Source organism: Panulirus ornatus, chromosome 1 (genome assembly GCF_036320965.1).
Source record: "Panulirus ornatus isolate Po-2019 chromosome 1, ASM3632096v1, whole genome shotgun sequence".
Classification (NCBI taxonomy): Eukaryota; Metazoa; Arthropoda; class Malacostraca; order Decapoda; family Palinuridae; genus Panulirus; species Panulirus ornatus.
This window is the reverse complement of record NC_092224.1, coordinates 20,891,055-20,911,402: the sequence shown is the minus strand read 5'-3', so window position 1 is coordinate 20,911,402 and position 20,348 is coordinate 20,891,055. Positions and strand designations below refer to the sequence as shown.

The window sequence follows — 20,348 nt, the reverse complement described above, 5'->3', positions numbered from 1 at the left end:
AGTGCTATGTGCTGCCTTTCAGCAGAATGGTAGGAGCAACAGATAGAAGTAGAAGGTAGGATTTTTAGGTTGAGACATGAGGTAGAAAGGTAGAAGTAGTTGGTAGGAATATAATGTAGAAGTCAGTTGGAACATTAGGTAGGAGCCTGTACAACACAGTGCTAGACTGGCTCTCTACGTAGCAGTGGCTTTTTTCTGTGGTTAGTGCTATGTGCTGCCTTTCAGCAGAATGGTAGGAGCAACAGATAGAAGTAGAAGGTAGGATTTTTAGGTTGAGACATGAGGTAGAAAGGTAGAAGTAGTTGGTAGGAATATAATGTAGAAGTCAGTTGGAACATTAGGTAGGAGCCTGTACAAACACAGTGCTAACAGCTCTCTACGTAGCAGTGGCTTTTTTCTGTGGTTAGTGCTATGTGCTGCCTTTCAGCAGAATGGTAGGAGCAACAGATAGAAGTAGAAGGTAGGATTTTTAGGTTGAGACATGAGGTAGAAAGGTAGAAGTAGTTGGTAGGAATATAATGTAGAAGTCAGTTGGAACATTAGGTAGGAGCCTGTACAAACCAGTGCTAGACTGGCTCTCTACGTAGCAGTGGCTTTTTTCTGTGGTTAGTGCTATGTGCTGCCTTTCAGCAGAATGGTAGGAGCAACAGATAGAAGTAGAAGGTAGGATTTTTAGGTTGAGACATGAGGTAGAAAGGTAGAAGTAGTTGGTAGGAATATAATGTAGAAGTCAGTTGGAACATTAGGTAGGAGCCTGTACAACACAGTGCTAGACTGGCTCTCTACGTAGCAGTGGCTTTTTTCTGTGGTTAGTGCTATGTGCTGCCTTTCAGCAGAATGGTAGGAGCAACAGATAGAAGTAGAAGGTAGGATTTTTAGGTTGAGACATGAGGTAGAAAGGTAGAAGTAGTTGGTAGGAATATAATGTAGAAGTCAGTTGGAACATTAGGTAGGAGCCTGTACAACACAGTGCTAGACTGGCTCTCTACGTAGCAGTGGCTTTTTTCTGTGGTTAGTGCTATGTGCTGCCTTTCAGCAGAATGGTAGGAGCAACAGATAGAAGTAGAAGGTAGGATTTTTAGGTTGAGACATGAGGTAGAAAGGTAGAAGTAGTTGGTAGGAATATAATGTAGAAGTCAGTTGGAACATTAGGTAGGAGCCTGTACAACACAGTGCTAGACTGGCTCTCTACGTAGCAGTGGCTTTTTTCTGTGGTTAGTGCTATGTGCTGCCTTTCAGCAGAATGGTAGGAGCAACAGATAGAAGTAGAAGGTAGGATTTTTAGGTTGAGACATGAGGTAGAAAGGTAGAAGTAGTTGGTAGGAATATAATGTAGAAGTCAGTTGGAACATTAGGTAGGAGCCTGTACAACACAGTGCTAGACTGGCTCTCTACGTAGCAGTGGCTTTTTTCTGTGGTTAGTGCTATGTGCTGCCTTTCAGCAGAATGGTAGGAGCAACAGATAGAAGTAGAAGGTAGGATTTTTAGGTTGAGACATGAGGTAGAAAGGTAGAAGTAGTTGGTAGGAATATAATGTAGAAGTCAGTTGGAACATTAGGTAGGAGCCTGTACAAACACAGTGCTAACAGCTCTCTACGTAGCAGTGGCTTTTTTCTGTGGTTAGTGCTATGTGCTGCCTTTCAGCAGAATGGTAGGAGCAACAGATAGAAGTAGAAGGTAGGATTTTTAGGTTGAGACATGAGGTAGAAAGGTAGAAGTAGTTGGTAGGAATATAATGTAGAAGTCAGTTGGAACATTAGGTAGGAGCCTGTACAAACACAGTGCTAACAGCTCTCTACGTAGCAGTGGCTTTTTTCTGTGGTTAGTGCTATGTGCTGCCTTTCAGCAGAATGGTAGGAGCAACAGATAGAAGTAGAAGGTAGGATTTTTAGGTTGAGACATGAGGTAGAAAGGTAGAAGTAGTTGGTAGGAATATAATGTAGAAGTCAGTTGGAACATTAGGTAGGAGCCTGTACAAACACAGTGCTAACAGCTCTCTACGTAGCAGTGGCTTTTTTCTGTGGTTAGTGCTATGTGCTGCCTTTCAGCAGAATGGTAGGAGCAACAGATAGAAGTAGAAGGTAGGATTTTTAGGTTGAGACATGAGGTAGAAAGGTAGAAGTAGTTGGTAGGAATATAATGTAGAAGTCAGTTGGAACATTAGGTAGGAGCCTGTACAAACACAGTGCTAACAGCTCTCTACGTAGCAGTGGCTTTTTTCTGTGGTTAGTGCTATGTGCTGCCTTTCAGCAGAATGGTAGGAGCAACAGATAGAAGTAGAAGGTAGGATTTTTAGGTTGAGACATGAGGTAGAAAGGTAGAAGTAGTTGGTAGGAATATAATGTAGAAGTCAGTTGGAACATTAGGTAGGAGCCTGTACAAACACAGTGCTAACAGCTCTCTACGTAGCAGTGGCTTTTTTCTGTGGTTAGTGCTATGTGCTGCCTTTCAGCAGAATGGTAGGAGCAACAGATAGAAGTAGAAGGTAGGATTTTTAGGTTGAGACATGAGGTAGAAAGGTAGAAGTAGTTGGTAGGAATATAATGTAGAAGTCAGTTGGAACATTAGGTAGGAGCCTGTACAAACCAGTGCTAGACTGGCTCTCTACGTAGCAGTGGCTTTTTTCTGTGGTTAGTGCTATGTGCTGCCTTTCAGCAGAATGGTAGGAGCAACAGATAGAAGTAGAAGGTAGGATTTTTAGGTTGAGACATGAGGTAGAAAGGTAGAAGTAGTTGGTAGGAATATAATGTAGAAGTCAGTTGGAACATTAGGTAGGAGCCTGTACAAACACAGTGCTAACAGCTCTCTACGTAGCAGTGGCTTTTTTCTGTGGTTAGTGCTATGTGCTGCCTTTCAGCAGAATGGTAGGAGCAACAGATAGAAGTAGAAGGTAGGATTTTTAAGTAGAAATATGAAGTAGAAAGATAGAAGTAGTTGGTAGGAATATTATGTAGAAGTCAGTAGGGACATTAGGTAGGAGCCTGTACAAACACAGTGCTAGACTGGCTCTCTACGTAGCAGTGGCTTTTTTCCTGTGGTTAGTGCTATGTGCTGCCTTTCAGCAGAATGGTAGGAGCAACAGATAGAAGTAGAAGGTAGGATTTTTAGGTTGAGACATGAGGTAGAAAGGTAGAAGTAGTTGGTAGGAATATAATGTAGAAGTCAGTTGGAACATTAGGTAGGAACCTGTATAAACACTGTACTAGACTATCCCTCTGCCAGTGGCCTTTTAAGGGTGACGCACTAAAGGCTAAAAAGTGACAGTTTTCACAAGTTATGGAGGCTGTTACCATGGCCACCCCATTGACGGAGTTCCTGAAGGGAATAGGCATCAGAGATATATATATAGAGAGAGAGATATTTCTTACCGTTACTCACCCACATATACTTATGTTTACAACCAGTCCTTTTTCAACTTTCAGTGTGGCACTATGGCTGTTTTTTGCTAATTGATGAGATAGAGTAAAATGTGGGTCTGAAGTTTATAGAGGATGAAGGTGCCTGAGAGGTGTTTAGTGATGTGGGTCTGAATTTCATAGAGGATGGGGGTGCTTTAGAGGTGTTTAGTTGCTCTAGGGGCATACTTAAGTAGAAACTGGTTTCTGACATGAAGAGCATTATGAGGAGTAGGTTAAGAGTTGACGTGTGGGGAGGGGTAATGACGGGTGTTTTCCATGTAGTAACAGCACCTGAAATAGAGTAAAGTGGCCTCATTGGCACACACCTCACACTATCATCATCACAATACATTCTGGCCAGTGCCTACTATTCACATCCATGCCCCATAGATCACCTCATAGTTTCATTTAACACCATTATGTTCCCTGGATCATCCCATTGATAGTAAATCATATTTATACATAGTCCTTCCAATTCACTCTCCTAAGAATCCTTCTCTCCCTTCAGTATTTTCAGTCCCCAAACACTCAAAGCATCTTTCAGTCCATCCTTCCACCTCCTCCTCAGTTTTCCTCTTCTTGTTCCATTCGCTTCTTAAGTATATGCCCTCACAGTCGGCCTTTCCTCATGTCCAGAACAGATTCAACACATCTTTGTATGCATTTCCATGTATTCTTCTATCTACCTTATTTCTCTGTAAGCTCTTACACATATTCTTCCGTCAACCTCGTTTCTCTTTTTACCATCATTTCTTATATGATCAACCCTCCCTGCACCTCATTGTCCTCATTTACATAAGTTGCAACACATCCTCTCTTTTACATTTTAATCCTGGCCCCATGCTTGCATCCATACAACACTGTTAACATTATTAAGCATGTCACTCTTTGCCCTCACAGATAGTGACACCATTTTTCCATGTTTCATAATTTGCCATAACCCACCATTTGGCTTTCTGAAGTGCCTGTGGTTTCATCCATTACTATGTCCAATCTTCGGTATCTAAATCACTCCATTTGTTTCAGGTTCTCATCGTTCAGACTTGCACAACCAGTCTGTCTTCCTCCCCAGCTGGAATTAATACCCTTACTTTATTCAAATTAACTCGCATCTTTCTCCTTTCAAACACATTCCTACACAAAAATTAGATTGGATCCCTTGAGTGTGATGTCACCATGGTTATTTAATTTGTGTACGGATGGCTTATTGAGAGAGGTAAATGTGAGAGTCTTGAAGTGGGGGGCAAGTATGTAGTCTGTGAGGAATTAAAGGGTCTGGGAAGTAAGTCCGTTGATGCTTGCTGATGATAACAGCACTGGTGGCATATTCAAATGAGAAACTGCAGAAGTTGGTGATTGATATTGGGAATGTGTGTGAAAGGAGGAAGTTGAGAGTAAATGTATAGATAAGCAAGGTCATTAGGTTTACCAGGGTTGAGGGACAGGTTAGTTGGGGTGTGACTTTGAATTGAGAAAACTTGAAGTATTTTAGATATCTCGGAGTGAACCTGGCTGCAAATGGAATTGTGGAAGTGATGAGTCAAGAAATGGAAGGGTTCTGGGAGTGCTTAAGAATGGGCGGAAATAGAGAATGTCATCAGGGAGGGTAAAAATGGATATGTTTGAAGATATAGTAGTTCTAACAATGTCGTTGGATGCAAGGCATGGGTGAGAGATAGTGCTGTACGGAGAAGTGGAGGGATTAGAAATGAAATGCTTGAGAACAATATGTGGTGTGAGATGGTTTGAGTTAGTAGATACTGAAATGTTAGAGAGATATGGTAATGAGAGGAGTGTGCTTGAGAGAGCTCAAGAGGGTATGCTGAAATACTTTGATCATGAGGAGAGAATGAGTGAGGAAAGGTTGACAAAGAGGTAGAATGAATGAGTGAAAAAGATTTTGAGCATTCGGGGTCTGACCATACAGGAGGGTGAAAGGTGTGTAAGGGATAAAGCAAATTGGAATGATATGTTATACTGGGTTTGGCATGCTTTCAGTGGACTGAGCTAGAGGTTGTGGAACATCTGGGATAAACCATGGAAAGGTCTGTGAGGCCTGCTTATACATAGGGAGGTGTGGTTTCAGTATATTACACATGAAAGCTAGAGGATGGATGTGGGTGTATTGGCTTTTCTTATCTGTTGGTAGTATTTCACTAACCCGGAGAAACGGCAATCAAGCATGGAAAAGAAAAAGATTCCTACTCAAATATGCTTGCAGAACTTTGTCATCAGCATATACTAGCTGTGACTTTCTCCCCAGGTATCCCTGCCAACAACAGACTGCGGACCTGCCCTTCTCTCTCTCTCTTAAGGCCCTGTCATTCACTTCCTTTACCATCTAGTCCATAAACAGGTTATACAGTCTTTATGATGTCATCCACTGCTGCTGCAGACCCACATTCATCTGGAACCATTTACTTTCCTCTCCTGTTCTCCTAACTGCCTTGCTCTCCAGATAGAACTCTTCACTGTTTTGGTTAGCTCTCATACCTCGCCTGTCTGTCTATATCTCTAATGTCTGTTCCAATTGGACTTTCTCACTTCGCACACCACCTTGACCAAAACTCCCTATATCAAGCACATTCAACAAACCTTCAAAATATTCAATCCATCTGCTTCACACCTCATCACTACTTGTTATTACCTTCCCACTTGCCTCCTTCACCGATGCTCCCATTTGTTCTCGTCTTACACACTTTAACACACTGTAATTACCTCCTTTGAAAACATCTTTTTATCCTCCTTAAGATGTAATGATTCTCACCCCAACTCTCATTTGCCCTCTTTTTCACCTCTTGCATCTTTCTCTTGACCTCCCCCTCCTTTCTTTTATACATCTCCCAGTCATTTGCACTACTTCCCAGTAAAAATTGTCCAAACCCCTCTCTCTTCTCTTTCTCTAACAATCTTACTTATTCATCTCACAATTCACTACCCTTTCTAATCTGCCCAACTCGCACCTCTCTCATTGCCACATGCATCTTTTGCGCAAGCTATCACTGCTTCCCTAAATACATCCCATTCCTCCCTTTTTCCCCTTACGTCATTTGCTCTCACCTTTTTGCCATTCTGCACTCAATCTCTCCTGATACTTCCTCAAACAAGTCTCCTTCCAAGGTCACTTACTGTGACCTTTCTCTTCTTCTCAGCATTCTTCTTTTCTGAAAACTTATACAAATCTTCACCTTCGCCTCCACAAGACAGTGATCAGACATCCCCTCTCAGCACATTAACATCCAAAAGTGTTTCTTTTACACGCCTATCATTTAATGTGTAATCCAATAATGTCCTCTGGCCATCTCTCCTACTCACAAGCACATACTTAAGTATATATCTTTTTTGAACCAGGTATTCCCAGTCACTGGTCCTTTTTCAGCATACAAATCCACAAGCTCTTCACCATTTCCATTTACAACACTGACCACTTCATGAACACCAATTATACCCTCATCTGCCACATTACTCATCTATGCATTCAAACTTTCCATTACCATAACCCGGTCTCGTGCATGAAAGCTGCTAACCCACTCCCTCAGCTGATCCCAAAACACTTGCCTCTCATGGTCTTTCTTCTCATGACCAGGTGCATAAGCACCAGTAATCACCCATCTCTCTCCATCCACTTTCAGTTTTACCCACATCAATCTAGAGCATATTCCCACAACTCCTGCTTCAGGAGTAGTGCTACTCCTTGCTTTGCTCCTGTCCTCTCACTAACCCCTATCTTTACTCCCAAGACATTCCCAAACCACTCTTCCCCTTTACCCTTGAGCTTCGTTTCACTCAGAACCAAAACATCCAGGTTCCTTTCCTCAAACATACTACCTTTCTCTCCTTTTTGGTTACATCCACATACATTTAGATACCCCAGTCTGATTCTTCGAGGAGGATGAGCACTCCCCTCGTGACTCCTGCTTCTGTTTCCCCTTTTAGAAATTTACATATGATAAATAAATCAATATACACGTATGAGTGGATGGGTCGTTCTTTGTCTGTTTCCTGGCACTGTCACGCTAAAAAATGGCGTTCAAGTATAATAAAAAAAAAATGTTAAAAAAACCTCCCCTCCTTTTATTTTAACTTTCTAAATGGGGAAACAGAAGAAGGAGTCATGCAGGGAGTGCTCATCCTCCTTGAAGGCTCAGATTGGGGTGTCTAAATGTGTGTGGATGTAACCAAGATGAGAAAAAAGGAGAGATAGGTAGTATGTTTGAGGAAAGAAACCTGGATGTTTTGGCTCTGAGTGAAACGAAGCTCAGGGGTAAAGGGGAAGAGTGGTTTGGGAATGTCCTGGGAGTAAAGTAGGGGTTAGTGAGAGGACAAGAGCAAGGGAAGGAGTAGCACTACTCCTGAAACAGGAGTTGTGGGAGTATGTGATAGAGTGTAAGGAAGTAAACTCTAGATTGATATGGGTAAAACTGAAAGTTGATGGAGAGAGATGGGTGATTATTGGTGCATATGCACCTGGGCATGAGAAGAAAATCATGAGAGGCAAGTGTTTTGGGAGCAGCTGAGTGAGTGTGTTAGTAGTTTTGATGTACGAGACCGGGTTATAGTGATGGGTGATTTGAATGCAAAGGTGAGTAATGTGGCTGTTGAGGGAATAATTGGTATACATGGGGTGTTCAGTGTTGTTTGTAAATGGAAATGGTGAAGAGCTTGTAGATTTATGTGCTGAAAAAGGACTGGTGATTGGGAATACCTGGTTTAAAAAGCGAGATATATATAAGTATACGTATGTAAGAAGGAGAGATGGCCATAGAGCGTTATTGGATTACGTGTTAATTGATAGGCGTGCGAAAGAGAGACTTTTGGATGTTAATGTGCTGAGAGGTGCAACTGGAGGGATGTCTGATCATTATCTTGTGGAGGCGAAGGTGAAGATTTGTAGAGGTTTTCATAAAAGAAGAGAGAATGTTGGGGTGAAGAAAGTGGTTAGAGTAAGTGAGCTTGGGAAGGAGACTTGTGTGAGGAAGTACCAGGAGAGACTTGAGTACAGAATGGAAAAAGGTGAGAACAAAGGACGTAAGGGGAGTGGGGGAGGAATGGGATGTATTTAGGGAAGCAGTGATGGCTTGTGCAAAAGATGCTTGTGGCATGAGAAGCATGGGAGGTGGGCAGATTAGAAAGGGTAGTGAGTGGTAGGACGAAGAAGTAAGATTATTAGTGAAAGAGAGGAGAGAGGCATTTGGACGATTTTGACTGGGATATAATGCAAAAGAGTGGGAGATGTATAAAAGATAGAGGCAGGAGGTCAAGAGAAAGGTGCAAGAGGTGAAAAAGAGGGCAAATGAGAGTTGGGGTGAGAGAATATCATTAAATTTTAGGGAGAATATAAAGATATTTTGGAAGTAGGTAAATAAAGTGCATAAGGCAAGGGAACAAATGGGAACATCAGTGAAGGGGGCTAATAGGGAGGTGATAACAAGTAGTGATGTGAGAAGATGGAGTGAGTATTTTGAAGGTTTGTTGAATGTGTATGATGATAGAGTGGCAGATATAGGGTGTTTTGGTCAAGGTGGTGTGCAAAGTGAGAGGGTTGGGAAGAATGATTAGGCAAACAGAGAAGAGGTAGTAAAAGTTTTGCTGAAGATGAAAGGTGGCAAGACAGCGGGTTTGGATGGTATTGCAGTGGAATTTATTAAAAAATTGGGTGACTGTATTGTTGACTGGTTGGTAAGGTTATTTAATGTATGTATGACTCATGGTGAGGTGCCTGAGGACTGGCAGAATGCTTGCATAGTGCTATTGTACAAAGGCAAAGGGGATAAGAGTGAGTGCTCAAATTACAGAGGTGTAAGTTTGTTGAGTATTCCTGGTAAATTATGAAGGAGGGTATTGATTGAGAGGGTGAAGGCATGTACAGAGCATCAGATTAGGGAAGAACAGTGTGGTTTCAGAAGTGGTAGAGGATGTATGGATCAGGTGTTTGCTTTGAAAAATGTATGTGAGAAATACTTAGAAAAGCAGATGGATTTGTATGTTGCATTTATGAATCTGGAGAAAGCACATGATAGAGTTGATAGAGATGCTCTGTGGAAGGTATTAAGAATATATGGTGTTGGAGGTAAGTTGTTAGAAGAAGTGAAAAGTTTTTATCGAGGATGTAAGGCATGTGTACGTGTAGGAAGAGAGGCAAGTGATTGGTTCTCTGTGAATGTTGGTTTGCGGCAGGGGTGCGTGATGTCTCCATGGTTGTTTAGTATGTTTATGGAGAAGGTTGTTAGAGAGGTGAATGCAAGAGTTTTGAAAAGAGGGGCAAATATGGAGTCTGTTGTGGATGAGAGAGCTTGGGAAGTGAGTCGGTTGTTGTTCGCTGATGATACAGCGCTGGTGGCCGATTCATGTGAGAAACTGCAGAAGCTGGTGACTGAGTTTGGTAAAGTGTGTGAAAGAAGTAAGCTGAGAGTAAATGTGAATAAGAGCAAGGTTACTAGGTACAGTAGGGTTGAGGGACAAGTCAATTGGGAGGTAAGTTTGAATGGAGAAAAACTGGAGGAAGTGAAGTGTTTTAGATATCTGGCAGTCGATTTGGCCGTGGATGGAATCATGGAAGCGGAAGTGAATCATGGGGAGGGGGCGAAACTTCTGGGAGCATTGAAAAATCTGTGGAAGTCGAGAATGTTATCTTGGAAAGCAAAAATGGGTATGTTTCAAGGAATAGTGGTTCCACCTATGTTATATGGTTGCGAGGCATGGGCAATAGATAGAGTTGTGTGGAGGAGGGTGGATGTGCTGAAAATGAGATGTTCGAGGACAATATGTGGTGTGTTGTTTGATCGAGTAAGTAATAACAGGGTAAGAGAGGTGTGTGGTAATAAGAAGAGTGTGGTTGAGAGAGCATAAGAGGGTGTTTTGAAATGGTTTGGTCACATGGAGAGAATGAGTGAGGAAAAATTGACATATGTGTCAGAGGTGGAGGGAACAAGGAGAAGTGGGAGACCAAGATGGAGTGTAAAAGATTTTGAGTGATTGGAGCCTGAACATGCAGGAGGGTGAAAGGCATGCAAGGAATAGAATGAATTGGAATGATGTGGTGTAACGGGGTCAACGTGTTGTCAATGGATTGAACTAGGGCATGTGAAGCGTCTTGGGTAAACCATGGAAAGTTTTGTGGGGCCTGGATTTGGAAAGGGAGCTGTGGTTTCGGTGCATTATACATGACAGCTAGAGACTGAGTGTAAACGAATGTGGTCCTTGTTGTCTTTGTCTAGCGCTACCTCGCGCACATGTGGGGGGAGAGGGTTGTCATTTCATGTGTGGTGGGGTGGCGATGGGAATGAATAAGGGCAAACTATGAATTATGTACTTGTGTATATATGTATATGTCTGTGTGTGTATATATATGTATACATTGAGATTTTATACATACATTTTATACATACATTTATACATATACATTTTATCCCTGGGGATAGGGGAGAAAGAATACTTCCCACGTATTCCCTGCGTGTCGTAGAAGGCGACTAAAAGGGGAGGGAGCGGGGGGCTGGAAATCCTCCCCTCTCACTTTTTTTTTTAATTTTCCAAAAGAGGGAACAGAGAAGGGGCCCAGGTGAGGATATTCCCTCGAGGGCCCAGTCCTCTGTTCTCAACGCTACCTCGCTAATGCGGGAAATGGCGAATAGTATATAAAAAAAAAAAAAAAAAAAAAAAAAAAAACTGAGATTATAGGTATGTATATGTGCTGTGTGTGGACGTGTATGTATATACATGTGTATGTGGGTGGGTTGGGCTGTTCTTTCGTCTGTTTCCTTCTACTACCTTGCTAACGTGGGAGACAACAACAAAGTATAATAAAATAATAAATAAAAATGATAAACTTTTTCATTTTTTTTGATAAGTGAGCTGCTGTTTTTTCATGTATTAAACCACTCAGGTTATTGCAGTTTATTCGGTTTTATTTTTGGACCAGCAAATCATCGAGGTCAGCATTATATAAATAAGTACAGAATTAATCCTTCCATGTACAAAATTATATCCATCTATTTATATATCTTAGTGCCTGTTCCCTGCAGGAACTTCCTCGAGGGGATGGCCATGGCAAGAGAGTTGCCAGAACTGGCGAACTCTAGGTCCGTGTGCACAGCATAACTGATATTCTCTCTCCATTGGATTTAGTGTTTTTGCATATAACCACACTATTTATGCAGTTTCTCATATCTTGATATTTCATTTAACAGTTCATACAGGAGAGCTATGCAAGTACAGAATTCAACCAATTTGAAACTTTATTGAAATTCTCAAAGACTAAATGTGATTTATGCTTACAGCCTGGTGCTTCTGAATCAAAGGAGGTAACGTTAAGGGGTACTTGTTTTGGAAGTTGGGCGCGAGGCAGCTCTGGTGGTGGATTGAAGGACCATGATGATGGAAAACAACAGGAAAGCAATCGATTTAATGTGCTGATGTCAGATAACATGTCAAGCGGTGTCTTAGCTGGGGACAATAGAAGAAATGCTCCATCAATAGGGTAAGTATGTTTGGTACAAAAATAATGAAATGAGTGGACATTGCACTTTTTATAACATACTTCATCCTTTATATGAACACCCCAATATTATGTATTAGTATGATGCACATGTGCCATACAAGCATTAAGTGAGTGGATATGGCACATATCTACATTGATTCATAATTACCAAAAAATATATCATGGAGAATTGCAGTGCTGCTACACACACATGACAGAGAGAGAGAGAGAGACAGACATACCTACCCTTCTCCCTAGAACCCTTGCATTTATTACCCTCACCATCTTATCCATAGATATTAAATGGCCATGGTGACATCACAGCCCACCTGCTGTAGACCCATTGTCACCTGGAACTACTTGCCCTCCTAACTACTGCCTAGCACATATTCCTTACTGTCTTGATAAAAACACCCTAAGGTTTTAATAGCTTTCCTAAAACCGTATAATTGTATCAGTCCACAACATCTTGTCCTTTTTATCCAGATCCATAAATGCCACACAGATCCTTTTGTAGAAGTATTTTTCCCACAAGTTCTTCAGAGCACATTCCCGATCCTCACATCCTCTGCCACTCTTGAAATCAATCTGTTCCTTCCCAGTCTGATGCTCTGCTCATGCCACTAGCTTCTCAATCAGTATTCCATGGAACTTACCAGGTATACTGAGCAAACCTATAACCCTGTTCTTCATCCATTCCCCGGCCCACTGGAAACAGCATCGCAGCCCTCTGCTTCAGCAAGGTAGCACTAGGAAAACAGACAAAAAAAGGCCACATTTTTCACATTTGATCTCTAGCTGTCATGTGTAATGAACCGAAACCACAGCTCCCTATCCACATCCAGACTCCATGGACCTCTCCATGGTTTTCCCCAAATGTTTCACATGCCCTGGTTCAGTCCATTGACAGCACATCAACCCCGGTATACCACTTTGTTCCAATTCACTCGATTCCTTGCATGCCTTTCACCCCAATCACTCAAAATCCCTTTCACTCCATCCTTCCACCTCCAGTTTGGTCTCCTGCTTCTTCCTGATCCTTCCACCTGACACATATATTTTGTTAATCTTTTCTCACTCATTCTCTCCATATATCTAAACCATTTCATCACACCCTCTTCTGCTCTCTCAACCACACTTTTTATTTCCATATGTTTCTCTAATCCACACATTCCCTGTATATTGTAACAAGCCACTCAAAGGGGAGGGAGTTGGGGACTGGAAGTCCTCCCTTCCAGTTTTTACTTTCCCAAAAGAAGGAACACAGTAGAGGGCAAAGTGAGGATTGTCTTTCTCAGGGTCAGTCCTCTGTTCTTAATGTTACTCAGTGACATGGGATATGGCAAGTATGTATGAAAAAAAAGGTTTATTTTTATTTTGCTGTGTCGCTGTCTCCCGCGTTAGCAAGGTAGCGCAAGGAAACAGACGAAAGAATGGCCCAACCCACCCACATACACATGTATATACATACACGTCCACACACGCAAATATACATACCTATACATCTCAATGTACACATATATATACACACACAGACATATACATATATACACATGTACATAATTCATACTGTCTGCCTTTATTTATTCCCATCGCCACCTCGCCACACATGGAATAACAACCCCCTCCCCCCTCATGTGCGAGGTAGTGCTAGGAAAAGACAACAAAGGCCCCATTTGTTTACACTCAAGTCTCTATCTGTCATGTAATAATGCACCGAAACCACAGCTCCCTTTCCACATCCAGGCCCCACAGGGCACCAGGAAACAGATGAAGAATGACCCATCCACTCATATAAACGTATGAAGGTGAAATTGCACTTCAGTAGTTCATACAATTTTATTTAACATGTAATATTTCTATATATGTGGCACATGTTTCGTGGAGACCATCCTCCTCATCAGATGCCTGTACTTTACAAAATTATTTAAATCCCAACATGACTTGATTCTTGCAGGCCAACACCAGTCTTTATAGACTTAGCAATGTCTGTTTTGTATGGCCACAACCATTGTAAGGGAGAGTGATTAAGGCGGGCCATGTGGCTGGGGTTGACCTGGGTAACTGGGTGTATCCTGAACAACTTTTTTTGTGTTTTGTCAGTTCTCTCATAATGATTTGGTTAATGCCCATTTTTTGTTTTTGTGTTTTTTCAGTTCTCTCAATGATTTGGTAAATGCTAGGATGGGCTTTAAAATTGCCTGGGGACAAATTAAAGTTTTTAGTATTATGCATCTGACTTAATCATCAGAGGGGTATAAGATAACGGGATTTTCAAGATCTAAGTGGTGATCATAATATCATGACACTGTTTAGCAGTTGCATTTTTGTAGTCATCCCTGCATACTGAATGATGGTGCCAGTAACACTTCTCCATTACAATTTTACCTGACTGGCCTTTGTAAATATATTTACATGCCTTGCATTTGACAGCATATACACTCCAAATTGTTGCATGATTTGGCCTATTGTTTATTTAGTCTTCCTGATGGCTTTATTGTGCATATAAACTCACTGAGAGGGGCAGCTGGTGGGATGTCTGAAACCTATCTTGTGGAGGCAAAGGTGATGATTTGTAGAGGTTTTCGAAAAAGAAGAGAGAATGTCAGGGAGAAGACAGTGCTGAGAGTAAGTGAGCTTGGAAAGGAGACTTGTGTGAAGAAATATGAAGAATAGCAAAAGGTGAGGGCAAATGAAGTGAGAGAAGTGGGTGAGGAATGGGATATATTTAAGGAAGCATTGATGGCATGTGCAAGAGATGCATGTGTGAGGTGGGGAGATTAGAAAGAGTAGTAAGTGGTGGAATGAAGAAGTAAATTTGTTAATGAAAGAGAAAAGAAAAGAGTTTGGATGATACTTATAAGGAAGGAAGTAACATCAAGAACAGAGTTATAAGCTGTAGAGGGAAAATCCTTACTTTGACTCCTCTGTTCCTCATTTTGGAAATGTGAAAACTGAGAGGTAAGGATTTCCAGCACCCCACTCTCACTCCTTTCAGTTTCCTTCTGTGACACGCAGGGAATACATGGGAAGTATATTTATATACACACATATTTTTTTTTTTTTTTTTTTTTTAATACTTTGTCGCTGTCTCCCGCGTTTGCGAGGTAGTGCAAGGAAACAGACGAAAGAAATGGCCCAACCCCCCCCATACACATGTACATACACACGTCCACACACGCAAATATACATACCTACACAGCTTTCCATGGTTTACCCCAGACGCTTCACATGCCTTGATTCAATCCACTGACAGCACGTCAACCCCGGTATACCACATCGCTCCAGTTCACTCTATTCCTTGCCCTCCTTTCACCCTCCTGCATGTTCAGGCCCCGATCACACAAAATCCTTTTCACTCCATCTTTCCACCTCCAATTTGGTCTCCCTCTTCTCCTCGTTCCCTCCACCTCCGACACATATATCCTCTTGGTCAATCTTTCCTCTCTCATTCTCTCCATGTGCCCAAACCATTTCAAAACACCCTCTTCTGCTCTCTCAACCACGCTCTTTTTATTTCCACACATCTCTCTTACCCTTACGTTACTTACTCGATCAAACCACCTCACACCACACATTGTCCTCAAACATCTCATTTCCAGCACATCCATCCTCCTGCGCACAACTCTATCCATATCCCACGCCTCGCAACCATACAACATTGTTGGAACTACTATTCCTTCAAACATACCCATTTTTGCTTTCCGGGATAATGTTCTCGACTTCCACACATTTTTCAAGGCTCCCAAAATTTTCGCCCCCTCCCCCACCCTATGATCCACTTCCGCTTCCATGGTTCCATCCGCTGACAGATCCACTCCCAGATATCTAAAACACTTCACTTCCTCCAGTTTTTCTCCATTCAAACTCACCTCCCAATTGACTTGACCCTCAACCCTACTGTACCTAATAACCTTGCTCTTATTCACATTTACTCTTAACTTTCTTCTTCCACACACTTTACCAAACTCCGTCACCAGCTTCTGCAGTTTCTCACATGAATCCGCCACCAGCGCTGTATCATCAGCAAACAACAACTGACTCACTTCCCAAGCTCTCTCATCCCCAACAGACTTCATACTTGCCCCTCTTTCCAAGACTCTTGCATTTACCTCCCTAACAACCCCATCCATAAACAAATTAAACAACCATGGAGACATCACACACACCCCTGCCGCAAACCTACATTCACTGAGAACCAATCACTTTCCTCTCTTCCTACACGTACACATGCCTTGCATCCTCGATAAAAACTTTTCACTGCTTCTAACAACTTGCCTCCCACACCATATATTCTTAATACCTTCCACAGAGCATCTCTATCAACTCTATCATATGCCTTCTCCAGATCCATAAATGCTACATACAAATCCATTTGCTTTTCTAAGTATTTCTCACATACATTCTTCAAAGCAAACACCTGATCCACACATCCTCTACCACTTCTGAAACCACACTGCTCTTCCCCAATCTGATGCTCTGTACATGCCTTCACCCTCTCAATCAATACTCTCCCATATAATTTACCAGGAATACTCAACAAACTTATACCTCTGTAATTTGAGCACTCACTCTTATCCCCTTTGCCTTTGTACAATGGCACTATGCACGCATTCCGCCAATCCTCAGGCACCTCACCATGAGTCATACATACATTAAATAACCTTACCAACCAGTCAACAATACAGTCACCCCCTTTTTTAATAAATTCCACTGCAATACCATCCAAACCTGCTGCCTTGCCGGCTTTCATCTTCCGCAAAGCTTTTACTACCTCTTCTCTGTTTACCAAATCATTTTCCCTAACCCTCTCACTTTGCACACCACCTCGACCCAAACACCCTATATCTGCCACTCTGTCATCAGACACATTCAACAAACCTTCAAAATACTCATTCCATCTCCTTCTCACATCACCACTACTTGTTATCACCTCCCCATTTGCGCCCTTCACTGAAGTTCCCATTTGCTCCCTTGTCTTACGCACCCTATTTACCTCCTTCCAGAACATCTTTTTATTCTCCCTAAAATTTACTGATAGTCTCTCACCCCAACTCTCATTTGCCCTTTTTTTCACCTCTTGCACCTTTCTCTTGACCTCCTGTCTCTTTCTTTTATACTTCTCCCACTCAATTGCATTTTTTCCCTGCAAAAATCGTCCAAATGCCTCTCTCTCCTCTTTCACTAATACTCTTACTTCTTCATCCCACCACTCACTACCCTTTCTAAACAGCCCACCTCCCACTCTTCTCATGCCACAAGCATCTTTTGCGCAATCCATCACTGATTCCCTAAATACATCCCATACACACATATACATATACATATTAACATTATCCCTTAGGATATGGGAGAAAATACTTCCCACGTATTCCCTGCGTGTCATAGAAGGCAACTAAAAGGCAAGGGAGCAGGGGGCTGGAAATCCTCCCCTCTCATTTTTAATTTTCCAAAAGAAGGAACAGACAAGGGGCCAAGTGAGGATATTCCCCCTTAAGGCTCAGTTCTCTGTTCTTAACGCTACCACGCTAACACGGGAAATGGAGAATATGTATGAAGAAAAACAAACATATTTACATATACTTGCTTGCCTTTATTATTATTATTGTTATTATTAATTATTTATTTATATTTTATTATACTTTGTCGCTGTCTCCCGCGTTTGCGAGGTAGCGCAAGGAAACAGACGAAAGAAATGGCCCAACCCCCCCCCCCCCCATACACATGTATATACATACGTCCACACACGCAAATATACATACCTACACAGCTTTCCATGGTTTACCCCAGTCGCTTCACATGCCTTGATTCAATCCACTGACAGCACGTCAACCCCGGTATACCACATCGCTCCAATTCACTCTATTCCTTGCCCTCCTTTCACCCTCCTGCATGTTCAGGCCCCGATCACACAAAATCTTTTTCACTCCATCTTTCCACCTCCAGTTTGGTCTCCCTCTTCTCATCTTTCCACCTCCAGTTTGGTCTCCCTCTTCTCCTCGTTCCCTCCACCTCCGACACATATATCCTCTTGGTCAATCTTTCCTCACTCATTCTCTCCATGTGCCCAAACCACTTCAAAACACCCTCTTCTGCTCTCTCAACCACGCTCTTTTTATTTCCACACATCTCTCTTACCCTTACGTTACTCACTCGATCTAACCACCTCACACCACACATTGTCCTCAAACACCTCATTTCCAGCACATCCATCCTCCTGCGCACAACTCTATCCATAGCCCACGCCTTGCAACCATACAACATTGTTGGAACCACTATTCCTTCAAACATACCCATTTTTGCTTTCCGAGATAATGTTCTCGACTTCCACACATTAATATTATTATTATTATTAATATTATTATTATAATTATACATTATTATTATTTTGGATAGTATTGGACTTGATATTTGATATTGCAGTGGAAATCGTTTGAGCACTGGTGTTGGTCCTGTCCGACAAGGTGGATACGGTAGCAAGAGCGTGCCACCTCCTTCTAATGATAAAGAAAGTGCAATATCTGCTGTCAAGAAATTTGTTGGCACTGGTAAGTGTATGCACTTTTGGCAAGTGAAAGGAATAAGATCAGCAGAGAGGGAATGAATTATCCCATTTTGTGATTTGGATAGGTATACTGCATTATATGCATATATTGTAGTTTTTCATGCAATAGTTTGAATATATTCTTGCAGACACTGAAAGTGGTGTATGTTGATAGTGATGGTATCCGAAGTATTTCGTAATAGAATTTTTTTGCCCTGCTTCAAGCATATTTATGATATATTCTATTCCACAGATCGCAGTAAATCTACTAGTCGTCCAGAATCTAGAGATAACTCTGTGCCTAGAGAAACTGGTGATGCTTTGGTAGGATATCAGACAGTTGATGCTGAAACAGCAGAGAAGTATGCTATTGCAATCATAGAAGAATTCACTCATAATGCTGATCCTGAGGTTAGTAGTAAACTTGTTTGTTAAGTAATATTTAATGCATTTTTATGTAATTTCGTCTTTGTAATTGTTTGTAGTATAGAGTGCGGGAGTTGTAACACTTGTGGGGCCCTCATATCTCAAATATTCTCTCATCCTTTTTTTGTTTGTGTGTGCAGGAATCATGTCTTATTTTATGCCATTCTTCCACCACTCTCAAACTACAGAAGTACTTCTGCACTTCAGTTGAAAGGTTTCTTGCTTGCATTACTGTTATATCCTGTAGTTATTCTGTCCTTACATCTCTATCTGAACTTTTCACTGTCATTTATGGTTTAAGACCCTAAAATGTTATCAGGTCATCACTCTCCCTTCCAAAGTGGGAAAATTGAAAACCGAGTTGTTTTCTTCAGCTCTTTTCTGGACCCTCTCTATTCTCTCTTTGTGCTTTTGTAAGTGCTGTGACCAAACATGGAGAAGAACAATTTAGTCTCTGCCTTATGTATGATATAAACAGCTTGTTGAATATTTGTTTAGCTCTTAAATGCTGTTTAGATATTTCCAAGCAGACTGTTGGTCGCATTAACTCTTCTTCACAGGTGGGACTTAGGCTACAGGTTAGGGACAGTGTCCACTTCGAAGTTTCTCACACACATTCTTGCTACCTGTTTCCTTTAAAATGATACTCCTATAGAGGCATTCTTTCACTGTGACCCATTCTCAGCGTTATACATTTAGTTGTTTTAACTTCATCAGATACGTACCAGATCAACTTTGTCAAGGTCTCTTGTTAGGTGATGCAGTCATGTGGTTTGAATTTTATCAAATATGAACTAGATCAACTTTGTCAGTGATCCTATTAACTTTTGCATCTTTTACAAACATATCATGGTAGGAGCCCACACCTTCAGGCAAGTAGCTTGCCTAGATCAAGAATAGGAATAATCCCAGCGTTTACCCTCTGGCAAGGTGCTGGTGAGAAACCCCTATTCAAAAGGCTCTGACGTGCATCCTGTGTTCCCTTCCAGCTTGTAAATCTATCCATTGCATGAGTTTTCTCCCCTATCCCTTCTGGTGATTCAGCTAATTAACAGCTTCCCATGGGGTACAGTGACAAGTACCTCCTGGCAGTGTATATACAAACAGTCCAGCCAGTCTTCCCTTTTGACTAAGACAAGCTTATTCTCTTGTAGAAATCCGAGAGGTTTGTGACACATGGCCTACTTTCTCAAAAATCATGCTAACTCGGATGATATCAATTATGAATATAATCACTTTTGTTTTTTTATTATCTTTTCCAGAACCGTACAGACCACATTTGTCAGTGAGACTGATCAGTAGTAAAGTTCTTATTCCTGTTGCCATGTAAGAGACGATGAAAACTTTTTTCACTCCCCTAGCTCTTTGCCTCTCTAGCAGCATCTTGAACAATTTTCAAGAGTTTTATCTGTTTTATCTGCCTTCAGCAGCATCACATAAAGGTAAACTTTCATCAGGAACATGTACATTGTATGGGTCAAAACCTTTCAGTATTTTGTTAATG

The 20,348-nt window shown here is 41.6% G+C and overlaps 1 protein-coding gene across 1 annotated transcript in view; it reads left to right on the top strand.

Moving 5' to 3' along the window:
- Positions 1–20,348, top strand: part of LOC139757009 (uncharacterized) — a 438,069-nt gene that overhangs the window by 370,953 nt on the left and 46,768 nt on the right. The window contains 3 exon segments of the mRNA XM_071677374.1: positions 11,585–11,874; positions 18,298–18,422; positions 18,672–18,829. Of these exon segments, the coding sequence (XP_071533475.1) occupies positions 11,585–11,874; positions 18,298–18,422; positions 18,672–18,829 (573 nt within the window).